At 43.8% G+C, this 21,327-nt stretch overlaps 1 protein-coding gene across 1 annotated transcript in view; it reads left to right on the top strand.

The window, feature by feature from the left end:
• The window catches only part of si:ch211-236l14.4 (SITS-binding protein), a 79,450-nt gene that overhangs the window by 49,104 nt on the left and 9,019 nt on the right, over positions 1–21,327 (top strand). The window contains exons 3-8 of the mRNA XM_029758490.1: positions 10,218–10,425; positions 10,883–11,033; positions 16,607–16,813; positions 17,279–17,523; positions 17,606–17,742; positions 19,024–19,145. Of these exons, the coding sequence (XP_029614350.1) occupies positions 10,218–10,425; positions 10,883–11,033; positions 16,607–16,813; positions 17,279–17,523; positions 17,606–17,742; positions 19,024–19,145 (1,070 nt within the window). The remainder of the gene's footprint in view (positions 1–10,217; positions 10,426–10,882; positions 11,034–16,606; positions 16,814–17,278; positions 17,524–17,605; positions 17,743–19,023; positions 19,146–21,327) is intronic.

Here is a 21,327-nt window from a genome sequence, read left to right as displayed (position 1 = left end):
ATTTGTGAATGAAGTAAAAATATATGTCAAGGTACTGTGTTGTTGGAGCAAAGACAGAGAAAAATCCATCAGCATAGTCATGTTATGAGTTAGAGAGAATAGTCCTTGTTGTTACACAGGAACAATCAGAGCCACTGCTATTTTTTCTGATCCCCTGGCATATAATAGACTTTATATAGTACAGCATGTACAGCAGACTACTCATCTGATCTTATTGTGATCAATTGCCGGCGTGATCACAGTAAAGCCATTGAAACAAGAGAGACCCACATTTGAGTCTTAAGGAGCTCGGTTCTCAGGGTTCTCGGACTCTCGGACACGGCCCAAATTGACCTTAGTTAGGCACCGATTTAAAATGAGCCTACCCTCCCATGATTGTAACCTAAACCATAATGGTGGGGAAAGGCAAAAATGACCTTATATCAGTGTTTATAGGGGTAACTATATAGGATTCTGTCCTGGTGTATGGGGCAGGGCATGGGACAGTTTTATAAGAGAGACCTGGTAGAGACATGGATGGTGGAAAGGAGGTTGGTGGGGGTGAGGTGAGGAGGGAGGTAACCTGAGAGGTAGGAGGCATTCCTGGTAGGGCAGCTACATCTGTGGACACAATTATCTGGTTCACATAATCTCATTTCACATGGAGGCTGTGAACACCATAAATACAAACAGGAGTGAGGGAGAGAGAGAGGATATGAGAGTAGAGAAAGATATGCTGTAGGTTAACTGTCCCAAGAAAACAATTGCGAAGTTAAGTAGATTTGATTTTGCTGTGTAGAAAAATGGTCTGTTAACGTGTACTTTGTTGTGGATTTCTTAAAAACTGAAAGTTTATATTTTTTATTTGCCTAGGTGGCAGCAAACCAATTTTTGCTAACCAAGTTCGTTAGCTGGTTATTTAGTAACGTCCAGAATCTCCTGGTTAGCATTTATGAAGAATATTGCAATGCTAGTGGAAACAGATTGTATCAGTTATTGGTGCAATCAAAAGCATGTGGAAAGCAAGCATTTCCACTTGCAAAAATTCTAGACAGGAGATTATGGGGCTCGTTTCACAAAAATTGCTATGGGCAAGAAGAAATTGCTAAACCTGTGCCACGAACTTGTGCCACTTGTGCTTGTTCATGGAAATTACGAAGGTAATCGGCCACTCTGCAAACATTTTTGTGAATTGCCTTCGTGAAACGAGTTAAATTAACCTGCTTTCCAACTTCAAAATGGTTTAGAAATAACACTAACTCAGAAATAAGATTTAATTTCAACTAAAGTTGGGAAGTTCTACTAAGCTGGGAAGTTCTACTAAGCTATATGGAGTGTCATACCAAGGATAATTTAGCTATTTGATTCTTAATTTAGAATTATAAAAACAAATAATACAAATATTTTATTTTTTAAAAATGGGGCCTTACTGCTATTAGCCCATACAAACACATTGAATAACAGATTCACTACATGGAACTAAGCCTGTTTAGTGCCAAAACAGTCTTGGGGGGGGGTCTACTAAGCTATACCAAGGATCATTTTGAATGGAACAACAGATAGTCCCCACAAAAAATCCCAAGGAAGTCAGGAAACATATATGTGACCGACCAGCTGGATTCGGTCTATGTAGCAAAATTTTAAATTGTGTTTTTTACATTGAATAAAAGTAGAGTCCAAGAGCAAGAAAATTGTATATCATGTACTACAGTTGTGGAACAATGGGAAAGTAATTCTGCTTTGACAGTTGATAAATGTGTAACCCCACTTTTGAGAAAATGGCCCATGAATGTTTTGGTATACCTACTGGAGAGCTCTTCTTTGTGAGGCCATACTAAACAACCAAAGATTTCAAGACTAAAGGCTGGTTTATACTACGTCTATCGACATGTCTGTATACAGTTCATTATTACAGGAAAATAAACTCACGACAAGACCATTATTTACAAGTTACAGAATATTAAAGAAAATAGCTTACAGTTGTGAGTGTGAAGAAATAATAGCAGGGTATTCTAACAGAACATTTTAGAAGATGGACATTGTGTCATTGGCCTAACGTTATATCCTAATTTGAATTTGGTGCGGGTAATGTTGTTCTTCACGTTACTGTCTCTGGTAAACACACACTATGTCAAATAAAATCATAGTTTATTTCTCACATGCACAGGATACAGAACATGTAAACGGTACAGTGAAATGGTTACTTGCATAGTGGAGTCTTGTTTAGACATTGATAATGGAATTTTATATCCTAATGCTATAAATTAACAATCAATAAGCCTTGACTAATCCAACAGGGTTTCCTTGCCTAATTATGACACTGGGATCATAATTAGGCAAGGACTCAGCTTTCTGCAAAAGGTCTATTCAGTTTATTAGGAGAACGTTCTGAGGTCCGAATAACAAAGATGTTCATTTTATCCTCTCTCTCCGATACGCACACACATCCACACCCAAAAGTAGATAACCTATGCACACACATACGCACAGACAGTAGGTGAACAGTATCTCTTCCTTGACCTGCTACTACTGTTCCAGCACTGCCTGTTCCTTTCCCCATAGATTAGGAGAACCTTGAAGGCTCCTCCCGGTATCTCTAAATACACACACACATTTCTCTCACTTTCCAGCCTCTACTAGACCTTTATGAGACTAACGTTCAGTACATTAATTATTAATTATCCATGCTCCATAACTACTAATTAATTATGGATTATTGATTATTTTACCCTTATTAGATAATTGTCTTATCAGACATGTAGCTAGCTAGCTAAACAATGAACCATAATCCAAACTCATAACATTACTACCCTGCATTAATCTACAGGTAGCTAAACGCTAACAAACTAGGTTCAATGTTAGCTAGCTAGCTAACATTAGGCTATAACTAGCAATGCAAATGGCTCTGAGACACAAATAATATTACTACACAGATCATACATGTAATATTAGCTAGTGAGCCAGCCAGTTAAAGTTAGCTAGGTAGCTAACAGTACGTATTACCTTGCAATGAAAAATGACTTTCTGACAAAATTAGAAACTTATAATATCTGAACATTTTGCTAAATTTAGCTCTTTTTCCTGTAAACATGGATGAAGGCTTCTCCTTCTCTGTTACGGATGCCATGGTTGCCTTTAGTTTGAAGATGTAATCCGAAGACAGGTGTTTTATACAACAGCCTTCTGTGTTCTCTTTTCGACTCCCTCCAAATTTGCAATCAAACGCCTGAATTTTCTCTATCTCCTTAGCTATCATACTCTGCTTCCAATGGGCATTCCACTGATTTTAAAACTCGGTCCTCCAGAAAGTGGAGAGATATCTTTAAAAAAAAATCCAGTTTGAAAGGATTACCTACAACAACTTAGCAGCTCATTATAGACAGAAGCCATTATCTCGTCCAATCATGGCTAGCGGGAAGATTCCTTCCTTTTTCTGTGGCTAAAGCAACTAGGCGCGTAATTTAACAATTGTATTCGTATTTACATATGGCATACACGTTTGTTATTAGGGTACATGAAAGTTCACATGTTCCAGAAGGTATTTCTGCCAAAAAACTAATTTTTACACGTGACATATGCCTGAAACCAGTCAAATATATATACACTGCTCAAAAAAATAAAGGGAACACTTAAACAACTCAATGTCACTCCAAGTCAATCACACTTCTGTGAAATCAAACTGTCCACTTAGGAAGCAACACTGATTGACAATAAATTTCACATGCTGTTGTGCAAATGGAATAGACAACAGGTGGAAATTATAGGCAATTAGCAAGACACCCCCAATAAAGGAGTGGTTCTGCAGGTGGGGACCACAGACCACTTCTCAGTTCCTATGCTTCCTGGCTGATGTTTTGGTCACTTTTGAATGCTGGCAGTGCTTTCACTCTAGTGGTAGCATGAGACGGAGTCTACAACCCACACAAGTGGCTCAGGTAGTGCAGCTCATCCAGGATGGCACATCAATGCGAGCTGTGGCAAGAAGGTTTGCTGTGTCTGTCAGCGTAGTGTCCAGAGCATGGAGGCGCTACCAGGAGACAGGCCAGTACATCAGGAGACGTGGAGGAGGCCGTAGCAGGGCAACAACCCAGCAGCAGGACCGCTACCTCCGCCTTTGTGCAAGGAGGAGCAGGAGAAGCACTGCCAGAGCCCTGCAAAATGACCTCCAGCAGGCCACAAATGTGCATGTGTCTGCTCAAACGGTCAGAAACAGACTCCATGAGGGTGGTATGAGGGCCCGACATCCACAGGTGGGGGTTGTGCTTACAGCCCAACACTGTGCAGGACATTTGGCATTTGCCAGAGAACACCAAGATTGGCAAATTCGCCACTGGCGCCCTGTGCCCTTCACAGATGAAAGCAGGTTCACACTGAACACGTGACAGATGTGACAGAGTCTGGAGACGCAGTGGAGAACGTTCTGCTGCCTGCAACATCCTCCAGCATGACCGGTTTGGCGGTGGGTCAGTCATGGTGTGGGGTGGCATTTCTTTGGGGGGCCGCACAGCCCTCTATGTGCTCGGCAGACGTAGCCTGACTGCCATTAGGTACCGAGATGAGATCCTCAGACCCCTTGTGAGACCATATGCTGGTGCGGTTGGCCCTGGGTTCCTCCTAATGCAAGACAATGCTCGACCTCATGTGGCTGGAGTGTGTTAGCAGTTCCTGCAAGCGGAAGGCATTGATGCTATGGACTGGCCCGCCCGTTCCCCAGACCTGAATCCAATTGAGCACATCTGGGACATCATGTCTCACTCCATCCACCAATGCCACGTTGCACCACAGACTGTCCAGGAGTTGGTGGATGCTTTAGTCCAGGTCTGGGAGGAGATCCCTCAGGAGACCATCCGCCACCTCATCAGGAGCATGCCCACGCGTTGTAGGGAGGTCATACAGGCACGTGGAGGCCACACACACTACTGAGCCTCATTTTGACTTGTTTTAAGGACATTACATCAACGTTGGATGAGCCTGTAGTGTGGTTTTCCACTTTAATTTTGAGTGTGACTCCAAATCCAGACCTCCATGGGTTGATAAAATGGATTTCCATTGATTATTTTTGTGTGATTTTGTTGTCAGCACATTCAACTATGTAAAGAAAAAAGTATTTAATAAGATTATTTCTTTCATTCAGATCTAGGATGTGTTGTTTAAGTGTTCCCTTTATTTTTTTGAGCAGTGTATATGTATATATATTTTTTTTACACATGTATTTAACCCCTTATTTGTGGAACTAAACAGTCTCCATATATACTTCCATTCATTTTTTCAACTGGTACCGGGGGACCTTCAGAAGAGTCTTGAGTCTTGTGAGGCCTGTGGGCATCCTAGAGCAAAACAACTGACATGTACAGTGAGATGGTTGTTTTATGCTACAGATAGAAGTTGGCAGATCGGCTATACCAACTTCAGACGAGTCCCAAGACGCTTGTGGGGGTCATAGAGCAAAACACAGAACACCATGGTGTTCATGGGAGTCTCTTCTTTCCATAGAGGAAAAGATTTTGTGAGAAGACCGATTTTCGGGATGTCTCATGGTCTGACAAACACGGCTCTAGCTCTGTCACCTTTCACTGTAAGTACAGAAGTGCGACATATGCAGATGCGGTGGATTGAGACTCATCCAATGCAAAAAACACAGATCTCTAGCTTAAACTGACAAATTTTGATTGTGCTAATTCTATTTCAGTGATGCATGGCATCGAACTTAGGGGGTTTAAGATTGTGGTTGCTTGGTTGGTTGAGCAGAATTGAGCACTATGAAAGGATGTATGATGGGGCACCTGTTGTAGGGGAGTGTAACTGGTAGTAGTTGTAGGTTTTTACACAGTACCCAAGACCAGTATTTGAGTATATTTGACCAAGCGTGAATACCCCAATGGCGGTTTGATTGATATTGAGCCCCTAGATATCTTCCTAAAGATGCTTTTCCCACTACCAGGCACTGAGATCAGCTGACTCTACCACCCACTCCCCACCATTGCCACAACACCTATCTCCCTTCTCTCTCACACATTATGTCACCTCTCTCGCTCTCTCACACTATGTCATTTCACTGGCATCTGACTGTCATTTCCGAGCCTGTGACTCTCAAATGTTCCTGCATCGTGATTTGTGACTCACAGGTCTCTGGTGACCCATCAGGTAAACAAAACAAATGTGAATAGGCAGTCACAAAACAGGTACAACCCAATAGGAACTAAACACGATGTACCATTTGAGAAGCATTGTCAGCGGCAGACCTGCATCTAACACATTATGTCAATTACTTTCAAATACTTTAGCTGTGGCTGATTTAGACTGTGTGTGTAAGGGCTCTCTCTATATGTTGTTGTGGGTCTTAACCCCATTACTCGTTCCCTCCCTCAGTCCTCACTCCCTTTAACGATCGCTCTCATCCTCCCTCTCTCTTTCTCTATCATCAGATGAGATTCTAATGGAGATTCAGGTGAGCAGGAGATGCAGAGTGAAGGGTAGACACAGGGATTAAACCCCGGTCTCAGGCTTGTTGTACATGTGCCTAGAACCAGGAATGTATTTCCTTCTCTCTCTCTCTCTCTCTCTCTCTCTCTCTCTCTCTCTCTCTCTCTCTCTCTCTCTCTCTCTCTCTCTCTCTCTCTCTCTCTCTCTCTCTCTCTCTCTCTCTCTCTCTCTCTCTCTCTCTCTCTCTCTCTCTCTCTCTCTGTTTTCATTTATTTATTATTTAACTAGGCAAGTCAGTTAAGAACAAATTCTTATTTACAATGATGGCCTACCAAAAGTCAAAAGGCCTCCCGGGGGGACGGGTCCTGGGATTAAAATAAATAAATAAATACAATATAAATATAGGACAAAACTCACAAAACTCACAAGAAAGACAACACAACACTACATAAAGAGAGACCTAAGACAACAACATAGCAAGGCAGCAACACATGACAACACAGCATGGTAGCAACACAACATGGCAGCAGCACAGGGTACAAACATTATTGGGCACAGACAACAGCACAAAGGGCAAGAAGGTAGAGACAACAATACATCACATAAAGCAGCCACAACTGTCAGTAAGTGTCCATGATTGAGTCTTTGAATGAAGAGATTGAGATAAAACTGTCCAGTTTGAGTGTTTGTTGCAGCTCGTTCCAGTCACTAGCTGCAGCGACCTGAAAAGAGGAGCGACCCAGGGATGTGTGTGTGCTTTGGGGACCTTTAACAGAATGTGACTGGCAGAACGGGTGTTTTATGTGGAGGATGAGGGCTGCAGTAGATATCTCAGATAGGGGGGAGTGAGGCCTAAGAGAGTTTTATAAATAAGCATCAACCAGTGGGTACAGAGGAGTATAGAGTTCAGTGATGTGTTCTATAAGGAGCATTGGTGGCAAATCTGATGGCCGAATGGTAAAGAAAATCTAGCCGCTCGAGAGCACCCTTTTCTGCCAATCCATAAATTATGTGTCCGTAATCTAGCATGGGTAGGATGGTCATCTGAATCAGGGTAATTTTGGCAGCTGGGGTGAAAGAGGAGCGATTACGATAGAGGAAACCAAGTCTAGATTTAACTTTAGCCTGCAGCTTTGATAAGTGCTGAGAGAAGGACAGTGCACCTTCTAGCCAGACTCCCAAGTACAGTCGTGGCTAAAAGTTTTGAGAACGACTGTCACAAGCGTCGAAATGAGTAGACCAAGGCGCAGCGTGTATAGTGCTCATTTTTTTTTACTTTTAATGAAGACACTTGAACCAAAACAATAAAACGACCGACAACAGTTCCGTAAGGTACACTGACAAAACGGAAAACAACTACCCACAAAACCCAAAGGAAAAACAGGCTGCCTAAGTATGGCTTCCAATCAGAGACAACGATAAACACCTGCCTCTGATTGGAAACCATACCCAGCCAAAACATAGAAAACAAAACATAGAAGTATAAATCTAGAAAAAACCCATATATAAACAGAAAACCCAAAACCACCCAAAACAACCACCTGTCACGCCCTGACCACTCTACTATGGAAAATGACCTCTTACAAGGGTCAGGATGTGACAATTACACAAATATTCATTTCCACAAAGTTTGCTACCTCAGTGTCTTTAGATATTTTTGTCAGATGTTACTATGGAATACTGAAGTATATTTACAAGCATTTCATAAGTGTCAAAGGCTTTTATTGACAATTACATGAAGTTGATACAAAGAGTCAATATTTGCATTGTTCGTCACCAAACTGTTCCTGGACGGTTGGGAGAAGTTGCTCTCGGAGGATGTGTTGGTACCATTCTTTATTCATGGCTGTATTCTTAGGCAAAATTGTGAGTGAGCCCACTCCCTTGGCTGAGAAGCAACCCCACACATGAATGGTCTCAGGATGCTTTACTGTTGGCATGACACATGACTGATGTTAGCGTCTTTAGATATTTATCACCTTGTCTTATCCGGACAAGCATTTTTCCGGATGCCCCAAACAATCGGAAAGGGGATTCATCAGAGAAAATGACTTTACCCCAGTCCTCAGCAGTCCAATCCCTGTACCTTTTTCAGAATATCAGTCTGTCCCTGATGTTTTTACTAGAGAGAAGTGGCTTCTTTGCTGCCCTTCTTGACACCAGGCCATCCTCCAAAAGTCTTCACTTCACTGTGCGTGCAGATGTAATCACACCTGCCTGCTGCCATTCCTGAGCAAGCTCTGTACTGGTGGTGCCCCGATCCCGCAGCTGAATCAACTTTAGGGGATGGTCCTGGCGCTTGCTGGACTTTCGTGGGTGCCCTGAAGCCTTCTTCACAACAATTGAACCGCTCTCCTTGAAGTTCTTGATGATCCGATAAATGGTTGATTTAGGTGCAATCTTACTGGCAGCAATATCCTTGCCTGTGAAGCCCTTTTTGTGCAAAGCAATGATGACGGCATGTGTTTCCTTGCAGATAACCATGATTGACAGAGGAAGAACAATGATTCCAAGCACCACCCTCCTTTTGAAGCTTCCAGTCTGTTATTCAAACTCAATCAGCATGACAGAGTGATCTCCGGCCTTGTCTTTGTCAACACTCACTCCTGTGTCAACGAGAGAATCACTGACATGATGTCAGCTGGTCCTTTTGTGGCAGGGCTGAAATGCAGTGGAAATGTTTTTTGGAAATTCATTTGCATGGCAAAGAGCGACTTTGCAATTAATTGCAATTCATCTGATCACTCTTCATAACATTCTGGAGTATATGCAAATTGCCATCATACAAACTGAGGCAGCAGACTTTGTGAAAATTAATATTTGTGTCATTCTCAAAACTTTTGGCCACGACTGTACTTGTGTATGAGGTGACTACCTCAACCTCTAAACCGTCAGAGGTAGGAATAACACCTGTGGGAAGAGGGGCATTCTTCTTACCAAACCACATTACATTTGATTTGGAGGTATTTAGGACAAGGTTAAGGGTAGAGAAAGCTTGTTGGACAGTAAGAAAGCTTTGTTGTAGAGCATTTAACACAAAATCCGGGGAGGGGCCAGCTTAGTATAAGACTGTATCATCTGCATATAAATGGATGAGAGAGCTACCTACTGCCTGAGTTATGTTGTTGATGTAAATTGTGAAGAACACTGGGCCTAGGATCGAGCCTTGGGGTACTCCCTTGGTGACAGGCAGTGGCTGAGAAAGCAGAATTTCTGACTTTATACACTGCATTCTTTGAGAGAAGTAGTTCGCAAACCAGCCCAAAGACCCCTCAGAGACACCAATACTCCTTAGCCGGCCCACAAGAATGGAATGGTCTACCGTATCAAAAGCTTTGGCCAAGTCAATGAAAATATAAGGACAACGTTACTTAGAATCAAGGGCAATGGTGACATCTCATTGAGGACCTTTAAGGTTGCAGTGACACATCCATAACTTGAGCGGAAACCAGATTGCCTTCCCGAGAGAATACTATAGACATAATGAAAGCCAGTCAGTTGATTATTGACAAGTTTTTTCAACACTTTTGATAAACAGGGCAAAATAGAAATAGGCCTATAACAGTTAGGATCAGCTTTATCTCCCCCTTTAAATAATTGACAAACCGTGGCTGCCTTCCAAGCAATGTGAACCTCCCGAGAAAGGAGAGACAGGTTAAAAAGGTTGGAGATAGGCTTGGCGATGACAGGGACAGCAACCTTATTTTAGTGTTTTTTCCTATACAGCCCCCTTTGGTTAGACATAGGGTTTGAGGTTCCTTATTTATTTACTATAGATCTTAACCTGAGTCTCTCTCTCTCTCTCTCTCCTCCAGGTGTAGCAGTGCTGGTGTCCCCAGATGTTCCTCTTCAGGTGGGAATGGAGAGCCGACAGCATTTTTGCCTGCAGTCTCCCTCCAGCCTGGAGCGCACCCCGCTTCAGTACACTGTGTGCGTGGGCCACAACATCAGGGCTGTACACCAGGAGGCGCTGCAGCAGCTCTCATCGCCCAGCAGGGAGCTGCCCAACTTGGATGTCTTATGGTACAACTCCCTCATTTTCGTCTTCCTGAATTGTATTACATTTAATTTAGATGATAGTGGACATTTAACAAAAAATCTAGCTATGTGTAATAACTTATGGATGGAGATCATTACCTATTCATAACGCGACTAGATGCATCCACAGGCAATGTCTACGATTGGTATAACGCCGGTAGCCGCTTATGGATATGACAGCTCTAACGCAATTCCACTTCCAACACTGCCAAGACACCAGCTATGCGGGTGTCAGCTAGCGCGGATTGATTGAAACCCAACGAGATCTCACAAATTTCCATTTCAGTTGGAATCCTAACTTGAGATGCCTGTGCTTTTAAATCAGCAGTCGCAAAATTGATGCATAACGCATTGATGTCAAAAAACGTATGCACGTGGATCTCAGGTTAGAATTTCGGTCTAATTGACCAAATATCTGTCTGTCCATCCGTCCCTCATCCAGGTTGCCTTTATGGAAGCTTCTGGCCAGTGTGGACTCAGGGCAAAAGGTAGAGAGGGAGTTGAGGACTTTCTCCAACCGTCTGAGGAGACACCAGCTGGGAGAGGGGGCCATCAGCCTCAATGAACATTCCACCGCCCTCCTCGCCGACATGGTATGTCCCTTCTCTCCTCTCCTTACGTCAAAGAATTCAACCCAAATGGTTACCATTATGACAAGCAGTTTCTAATTAACTACCTGGTAAGCAGCGGCCTGAAAAATAAAGTGTTACCCTCGCCTCCTCTCTCGTCTTCATTTTGACCCTCCAAGGTGTTTGATTGACAGTCGCTGGACCCAGGTTTGAGTCCTGCTCGAGGCTACCCCCAAAAAGGTTTTTCAAAATAAGGGTAGTATAGCAAACTTTATTTGCCCAACAGCACCTCACAAACAAGTCGAGAGGTTCGGATGTGTGTTTGTGGTGCCAGGACAACAACCCCTCCCTCAACGTGAGCAAGACAAAGGAGATGATTATGGACTACAGAAAAGGAGGGCCGAACACGTCCCCATTCACATCGATGGTGCTGTAGAGGAGCAGGTCGAGAGATTCAAGTTCCTTGGTGTCCACATCACCAACAAACTATCATGGTCCAAACACACCAAGAAAGTCGTGAAGAGGGCACAACAATGCCTTTCCCCCTCTGGACACTGAAAATATTTGGCATGGGTCCCCAGATCCTCAAAAAGTTCTACCGCTGCAACATCGAGAGCATCCTGACCAGTTGCATCACCGCCTGGTATGGCAACTGCTCGCCATCCGACCGTGAGGAACAACCGAGGGTAGTGTGTACAGCCCAGTACATCACTGGGTCACACTTCCTTCCATCCAGGACCTATATACTAGGCGGTGCCAGAGGAAGGCCTAAAAAATTGTCAAAGACTCAAGTCACCCAAATCATAGACTGTTCTCTCTGCTACCACACGGTAAGTGGTAGAGGAGCGCTAAGTCTAAGTCCAAAAGGCTCCTTAACAGCTTCTACCCACAAGCCATAAGACTACTGAACATTTAATCGTAAAGGATGCTCTCGATGGTGCAGCTGTAAAACCTTTTGAGGATCTGAGAACCCATACCAAATCTTTTCAGTCTCCTGAGGGGGAATAGGTTTTGTCGTGCTTGCTTCACGACTGTCTTGGTGTGCTTAGACCATATTAGTTTGTTGGTGATGTAGACGCCAAGGAACTTGAAGCTCTCAACCTGCTCCACTACAGCCCCGTCGATGAGAATGGGGGCGTGCTCGATCCTCCTTTTCCTGTTGTCCACAATCATCTCCTTTGTCTTGATCACGTTGAGGAAGAGGTTGTTGTCATTGCAGTCATGAGTGAACAGGGAGTACAGGAGGGGACTGAGCACGCACCCCTGAGGGGCCCCCGTGTTGAGGATCAGCGTAGCAGATATGTTGTTACCTACCCTTACCACCTGGGGGCGGCCCATCAGCAAGTCCAGGATCAGAGGGAGGTGTTTAGTCCCAGGTTCCTTAGCTTAGTGATGACCTTTGAGGGCACTATGATGTTAAACGCTGAGCTGTAGTCAGTGAATAGCATTCTCACATAGGTGTTCCTTTTGTCCAGGTGTGAAAGGGCAGTGTGGAGTCCAATAGAGATTGCATCATCTGTGGATCTGTTGGTGCAGTATGCTAATTGGAGTGAGTCTAGGGTTTCTGGGACAGTGGTGTTGATGTGAGCCATGACCAGCCTTTCAAAGCATTTCATGGCTACAGACGTGAGTGCTACAGGTCAGTAGTCATTTAGGCAGGTTACCTTAGTGTTCTTGGTGGTCTGCTTGAAACATGTTGGTATTACAGACTCAGACAGGGAGAGGTTGAAAATGTCAGTGAAGACACTTGCCAGTTGGTCAGCGCATGCTCGGAGTACACGTCCTGGTAATCCGTCTGGCCCTGTGGCCTTGTGAATTTTGACCTGTTTAAAGGTCTTTCTCACATCACCTGCGGAGAGCGTGATCACACAGTCGTCCGGAACAGCTAATGCTCTCATGCATGTTTCAGTGTTACTTGCCTCGAAGCAAGCATAGAAGTTATTTAGCTCATCTAGCAGGCTCGTGTCACTGGGCAGCTCTCGGCTGTGCTTGCCTTTGTAGTCTGTAATAGTTTGCAGGCCCTGCCACATCCGACGAGTGCCGGAGCCGGTGTAGTACGATTCGATCTTATTCCTGTATTGACGCTTTGCCTGTTTGATGGTTCGTTGGAGGCCATAGCGGGATTTCTTATAAGCTTCCAGATTTTAGTCCAGCTTCTTGAAAGCGGCAGCTCTAGCCTTTAGCTCAGTGCGGATGTTGCCTGTAATCCATGGCTTCTGGTTGGTGTATGTACGTACGGTCACTGTGGGGACAACGTCATCGATGCACTTATTGATGAAGCCAGTGACTGATGTGGTGTACTCCTCAATGCCATCGGAGGAATCCCGGAACATATTCTAGTCTGTGCTAGAAAAACAGTCCTGTAGCTTAGCATCTGCTTCATCTGACCACTTTTTTATTGACCGAGTCACTGGTTCTTCCTGCTTTCATTTTTGCTTGTAAGCAGGAATCAGGAGGATAGAATTGTGGTGAAATTTGCCAAATGGAGGGCGGGGGAGAGCTTTGTACGTGTCTCTGTGTGTGGAGTAAAAATGTTTACCTCTGTTTGCACATTTTTCATGCTGATAGAAATGAGGTAAGACTGATTTAAGTTTCTCCTGTTTGCTTATGGCGGTATACAGCTCATTGAGTGTGGTGTTAGTGTCAGCATCGGTCTGTAGGGGTATGTAGACAGCTACGAAAAATACAGATGAAAACTCTCTAGGTAGATAGTGTGGTCTACAGCTTATGAGATATTCTACCTCCACCGAGCAAAACCTCGAGACGTCCTTAGATATCGTGCACCAGCTGTTAGGCCCCCGCCCCGTGTCTTACCAGAGGCTGCTGTTCTGTCCTGCCGAGAGAGTGTATAACCCGCCAGCCGAATGTTCTTAATGTCGTCGTTCAGCCACGACTCGGTGAAACATAAGATATTACCGTTTTTAATGTCCCGTTGGTAGGATAAACGTGTTTTCAGTTCGTCCCATTTATTTTCCAGCAACTGAATGTCAGCTAGCAGGACTGAAGGCATGGGCATATTAGCCATTCGTTGCCTGATCCTCACAAGGCACCCTGATCTCTTTCCACGAAGTCTGCGTTTCCTTCTCCAGCGAATAACCGAGATCTGGGCCTGGTCAGGTGTCTGTATTATATCCCTCCCGTCCGACTCATTGAAGAAGAACTCTTCGTCCAGTTTTAGGTGAGCAATCGCAGTTCTGATGTCCAGAAGCTCTTTTTGGTCATAAGAGATGTCCTACAGTCCAACTCATATTATCTATGCATAGTCACTTTACCCCTGCCTCTACTAGCCTGTACCCCCGCACATTGACTCGGTATCAGTACCCCCTGTATATAGCTTCATTATTGTTATTTCATTGTGTTACTTTATTTATTATTATTTTTACTTTAGTTTATTTAGTAAATATTTTCTTAGCTCAATTTTCTTAAAACTGCATTGTTGGTTAAGGGCTTGTAAGTACGCATTTCACAGTAAGGTCTACACCTGTCGTATTCGGCGCATGTGACAAAAATGTATTTGATTTGATATCTTGGGGTAACGGCTTAGTTGTTGGGTTGTGCTGGTCAGGTACTACCCCTCGGTGTCTGCAATACCTTGACATCTCATTAAAACAAATACATCTGTAGGAAGAAAAATAGTCCTATGCCCCCGGCTGATAGTCGGACAGCCGAGACGTTTGACTGAGGCTGGGATAGGCAGGGCAGGGAGCCAAGAGAAACTAGTTTAGGTGAATCTGACACCTAGCTAGTGCCTCAGCTACATGGGAGAGGAGTCGCCAGTTCATCTCCTGTTATTCTAAATTCACTGTCTATCATAACACACCAGGTTCGCGTTCCATCTCCACAGTCACTTTCCCACAGATGGAAGGGAAGATAGAGAGAGAAAGTAAGAGAGGGAGAGAGTGAATGAGGGAGAGGGAGAGAGAGAGGGGAAAAGAGAGAGGGAGCGGATAGAGGGACAGAGAGGGTGTGAGATGGGAAAGATAGAAACAGAGAGAAAGAGGGAGAGAGGGAGACAGAGGTGGAGAAAGTAAGGGACGGAGAGATAGACCAAGAAGTGAAATAAAATAAGGATAATGGAGAAAGAACCATTGCGAGAGAAAGAGAAGGATAATATTTTTTAGATTCAGAACAAGAGCGTCTCTTAAGCGGATTGAAAGTTTTTTCAACTTGATCAAAGGGCGTTCTGCAGTTGCTGAGGCCACCCAGTTCACTTTGCTAATAACGTAAAATAATCCAAGGGTACAGTTAGCGTATGGAAACTTTGGCACGATTGGCAAAGTAGCATAAGTGTGAATGTGAACGGCAACAATGAATTGCTGCAAGGACTATGCTTCTCTCTCGTTATATTTTTACAAGTATTCATGAGTTATCAGTCAAGCCACAAGTTTTATTTTCTAGTTTCCATATTAGCTTTATACAACAGACTCTTGAGTTGGAACAACCACTTGGCGTAGAGCGAATTGGGATATAAATAGGACTGCCAGGTTTCTGCCTTTATTGCTGAAAAAACTCTGTGTAATGTAAGGTTGGCCAAACAAAATACAATTGGATCATACATTTTTGTTAGATAAGCATTATTCAATGTTACATTTACATTTTAGTCATTTAGCACAGGCTCTTATCCAGAGCGACTTACAGCTAGCTAGTGTGGTAAATACTATAAGGGACTATTGGTCTCCCTTTAAATGAAATACAACTTGTAAAGACTTTATAGAGCATTCATAAAGTCTTTATAAGCACTACATATCGGTAGATATTTCTCAAATAATTTCCAAGCAACATTAAGGGATATACTCAGTCCTTACATCTGTTGCTCTGTCAAATGCGGTACAACCCTTTTTCCACCCTTCATGATATTTGCTTATGAAATGTCTAAATAGGCAAAAGTGTAATAATTACTGTGTAATGGTTGACCTCATGGGGTCAAGCTCAAAAGGTCAACTTTTATAAAAAGGCTTTCTTAGTTATGCCATTACATAAGCAGAAATCCCCTTTGCCCTTTTTTTCTCACGTCTAATCACCAGACGATTAAATGAGATGTTAAACAGTCGTGACAGAGGTCATATCGCCATAGTTACATCTTTACTTAGTAGTTATAGCAGCCACAGAGTTCAAAGGCAGCATGAGTCAGCTACTTTACTCAATAGTAGAATTAGTAGAATTTAGAATCGTGAAATTTCTGTTCTTTTCAACCAATAGTGTCCTTCAGTGTCCCTTTCTTGGTTATGTTTCAACAGTATTATTATTTGATACTGTAGCTGTTATTGAACATGGCTTACTTTGAAATGTATTTATTGAAGTGATGAAGATTAGGTCTACCTAAGCAAGTAACTTCAATAAAAAATGGAAACTTTGTCAGTAAGCAAAGCGGCAACATCTTGTTTTCAATCAGGTTATAATTTTCAATGAATAAAGAAAAAGGAAGAGAAAAAAGTCAGCTCACTGTATTGCTGCTCCCAAACACAATTTTTTTATGAAGCTTAGGTGATATGATCACAATGTTTTGACCGACATGGTCTTCTTCAGTTCCCAGTTCATATCCTGCATTGTCTCTCTTCCAGTCTTCTGCTCCAATATCTCTTTCTCTCTCCCTACAGGACCATGACTACCTCACCAGCAGGAAAAGGGGGACATCCAAGAGACAGACCAGGGACTTCAGGGACCTCTCACTGATCAAGCTTCTAAACATTTCCATCACCCTGTCCCCGTTCCTGAGCGTGGACACCACCCAGTTCCACAAGTCCCTGCTGGACGGCACTGAGGCCTATTGGCTCAGCCTCCCCGTAGCCCCACAGGGGCGGCTGGTAAGCAGCCTAGCCCAGCCAACCCTCACTGCCCTGGGGAGTGGTGGACCTCTACACTCAGAAAAAAGGATTACAAAAGGGTTCTTTGCGAAGGGATACGTTTTTATCATGAACCGTTTTCATCCGAATAACCCTTTTTGGAAGACAAGGGTTTTTTGTAAAGGGTTCCCCTATCGGGCATGCCGAAGAACGCTATATGGTTCTACTTAGCAACGTTTTTTTCTATGAGTGTAAATGGGAGATCCATTGGACCTGAGGGAGGTGTCCGTTGTGATGGGGTGGCGGGTGGTTGTTATCTGGATGATAAAAAGAAAAAATGGCATCTTTGCATTTGATATTTATTGTGGTCTTTATTTCCTGCTTGTCCTCTTCAGGTATTGTCCAAGTCTGGCATGTTCTAATGTTTTAAGTATGTAAAGGCCATACAATGACATATTGTCCAATCTACTTTCTCTCACTTTCCAGGTGCCTGTGCTGACCCAGTGGCGAGGGCAGTTCTGCGTGAAGCTGAACATCAGCAACCCAGAGGCGGTCAGCTGGTTCCTGGACCGGGTGGGCTTGCTGCAGGCCCGTTTGGGCATGGAGTACATCCATCTGGAGGGGGCAGAGGGGAACCCGCTGGACCTGGGCGGGGGAGACCAGTATATCGGCCAACTGGCAGATGTGGCAGCCAGGATAGAAGAGTCGGCTATCATGAATGCAGGGACAAGGTGAGGGCTGAGGGAGGACACACACACACACTCACAATACACTGACAATATGCATAACTATCATCTATCTCTCTTCCCCCAGGTCGAGCCACAAGCCTGTGTTTGTGCGGATGCCTCCTCTGCAGTCTGACTGGAGCTCCTCTGGACTGAAGGGCCTCATTCCCTCCTTGCTGCACCACACTCTGCTGGGGTACAACTTACTCATTCCCGACGCAGTAGGTAATACCACAGCTACTCACCATCACTATACCTTCAGTTCAGATTGTTCTACCAAAGACACTCACACTCTTGCTAGTGATCAAGCAAGCAAACGAGTGAATGTTGACTCACTCACTCATTAATTTGCTCGCTCTGTTCATCAATCAATTTATCAATCCATACCTTTAAGCAGAGCTATCAGTCTATTATATCCTGAAATAGTCAGTCTATAGAATACAGTAAGTGTGATTCAGATGCTCACTGCTTTTACATTGTTTGGATAGTCCTGTATAAAGGGAAAGTTCAGCAAAAGTACATGTTGGCATATTTGTTTCCTTGCCCTGAAAGCAGTCTATGGACAAGGAGGGACTGCAATCCACACTTTAGTTTAATTACAGTCTTGTACCATCGCTGCAACTCTCGTACAGCCTCAGGAGAGGCGAAAGTCGAGAACCATGTGTCCTCCGTAACACGACCCTGCCAAGCCACACTGCTTCTTGACACACTGCTCGCTTAACCTGGAAGACAGCCGCCTCAGTGTGTCGGAGGAAACACTGTACAACTGGTGATCAAAGTCAGCTTGCAGGTGCCCGGCCTGCCACAAGTAGCCGCTAGAGCGCGATTGGACAAGGACATCCTGGTCGGCCAAACCCTCCCCTACCCCGGATGACGCTGGGCCGGCTGTGACACACTGGGATCAAACCCGGGTCTGTAGTGATGCCTCAAGCACTGCGATGCAGTGCCTTAAACCGCTGTGCCACTCAGGAGGCCGCCCAAATCATCTCTTGAATGAATTGTGTTGATCAATGACTTGATTTGAAGTTATTTTGACATGGTTTGGTCATGGGTTCACTGCTATTTCTGCCATAAAGTCTACAGTCAGACCTGATTCTATTTAAATGAACATCCATCGGACCACCTTTGATATTCTGGACGACTGCATATTCCCAAAGGTGAAACATCCTTGGGCTTTGGCAAAAAAACAACATATTCCCAAAATACTCTGAATTCCGGTTAGGGAACATATCAGACAAGTATTTACTTTGATGTGGAGAAAACAGAAATCTGTCAGAGAGAGGAAGGATAGATGGGCTGGAAATCACACTAACTTCTATCACCCTCTCAGACTAAAAGGCTATATTAATAACTGTTGGATTTCACGCCTTCAGTGAAATGTCCGTCTACCTCTACAGTATATGGGCATAGCAGGCTGGTTTGCTAAATTCTAACTCTCTCTCTCCCCCCACACCCTTCCCCTACATATCCCTCTCCATCTCCTCCCCATCTCTTTCTTTCTTCCAGGTGGTTCTCTATCTGGGAACCTGGTGACTGACGAGGAGCTGTTCATCAGGTGGCTGCAGATTGTAGCTTTCCTCCCCGTCATCAGCTTTGAGACGCCTCCCTGGGTCTGTGGGGAGGACCGGGTGAGTTAACACCACCCTCACAAGACACCACAAAGACTCCAAATAGGGTTTCAACATTTGAAAAACATTACCAGGGTTTTCAAAACTCCTAGTTGGAAAATGCAACCTTGAACTGTCATATACACAAACACCCCAAATATTCAGACCTCCTGTAAGACTACAATATTTGGGACTGTAGACCAAAGACTTTTTTACATACTCACCACCACACATTCCTATCACAGTGGAGAGGTGGGGAGTGAATTTGGCCAATTCGATGTGCTGGTGTCACGCCCTGACCATAGAGAGCCTTTTTATTTCTCTATTTGGTTAGGTCAGGGTGTGATATGGGTGGGAATTCTAGATTATATATTTCTATGTTGGCCTGGTTCCCAATCAGAGGCAGCTGTCTTCCGTTGTCTCTGATTGGACATCATTTTTAGGCAGCCTTATCCCACTGGGTTTTTGTGAGATCTTGTTTTTGTTAGGTTCTGTGTAGCCTGCAGAACTTTACGTTCGTGCTAGTATTTTGTTGTTTTGACGGTGTTCATTTTAATAAAGGGAAAACGTTCGCCTACCAGGCTGCACCTTGGTTTCCTTCTTCAGACGAACGTAACAGCTGGAGAGATGTTCTTTCATTCTTATAGGATAGTTTAGCTAGTGTGTTTAGGGTTACGGTGTATGCTCTGTCAGTGGAGGCCTGATATTCTGATAGTGTGTTTATTGATCCAGCAGCCTCTCCCTTTGCCTCTCGGTCACTCATTGCTTTTCCCACCGCGTTCGTCCATCAGTCCATCTGTCTGTCTTTTTGTCAGTCACTTTTGTGTGTTTGTGGAAGTGTTTAGAGTACATTGAGCACATTGTGTCTGGGTCTATCCAAACCTAGGCCTTTCTCCCTCCCTCTCTCCCCTCTCTTTCCCAGCATGATACTGGATCACTCCCCATCCTCACCTCTCTGATGGACATCAGAAATATACACTAGACCTAGTGGGCAAGGAAAACAAGGGATTAGGGCTCTAAGGGTAGTCTCAGGGTGTCTGGTCACCAGGGGCGGACTGAAACAATAATTCAGGCTGGGAATTTGACTCCATCCCAGGCCACCCTGTTCACGCAAACCACCAGACCGCTAATTTTGTAGGCTAACCCTATTTGTTGATGTAACGGGTTCCAAACTAGTTATACATTTGGCCACTATGTTCATCTGGGAAGAAAGTTATCCACATTACAAAATACAAACATTTGGGACTGACCAACAAGTAGCCTATCTGAACACTGAGTTTTCAAGGTATGCTATGGCTATGGGTGCACCCTCAAAAACTCACTAGGAATACACAAATCATAGCACATACAAATGTACAAGGCTAGACACACAAAACAATTAGCCTACACTTTTTAAAAATAGAATGAGATATACAGAGTTAGCTCAAATGTTCAAATGATTATCTTTATATTCAAGCATCAAGCATATCAAAAGTATCAAAAAACTTCACACACACATTCACAGAACTTGAACATTAGCTACAACAATGTAAGTAAGTATAATACAAAAGTCAAAAAAGCACTCCTCTACAAAAATGTTTAGATTACAATGTTCCCTCACTGGTTCCCATAAAGCCAACAGCACACAATAAACACATCTATACACTGAGTCAATGAAATTGAACATTGGCTACATAACTGCAAGTATAATATGAAAGTCCAAAAAACATGCCTCTGTACAAAAGCTTTAATTCACAGCAAATGTTATTTCACCCTTGTCAGCCTGTTAAGGAAGAGTCATAACATAGCTACTTCAGAGTAACCAGAAAGTAATTACCACTAGTAACAATATTAGCTCAAAAAACTAGCCATGATTGTCGGCCATGTTTTCCAAGTTATATGCGGCTTCATGTCTGTGTCCTCTGTAGCTAAGCCCACATTTACCAATAACTTTAACTACATCAATCACACGTTCCATGGCCTGCCTCCTCTTTCTGACCTGGTCCTGTTGAACTGACATTTGCTTATCACTCAGAAGGGTACAGATGTCTGCTTTGCTGGCTCTGAGGGAAAAGGCTTCTGCACTTTCTCTATGTGTCTTGCTTCTCTCATGTTCCTGTACTCTCTGTTGGGCATGTTTCCAGGCCTGCATGCCTCCTTTGACAAATGCACTATCACTGGCTGAAGGTTTTGCGAAAGGAAGACATACTGAGCAAAACAAGGA

Source organism: Salmo trutta, chromosome 7 (genome assembly GCF_901001165.1).
Source record: "Salmo trutta chromosome 7, fSalTru1.1, whole genome shotgun sequence".
Taxonomy (NCBI): Eukaryota; Metazoa; Chordata; class Actinopteri; order Salmoniformes; family Salmonidae; genus Salmo; species Salmo trutta.
This window is presented reverse-complemented; position numbering and strand designations above follow the sequence as displayed.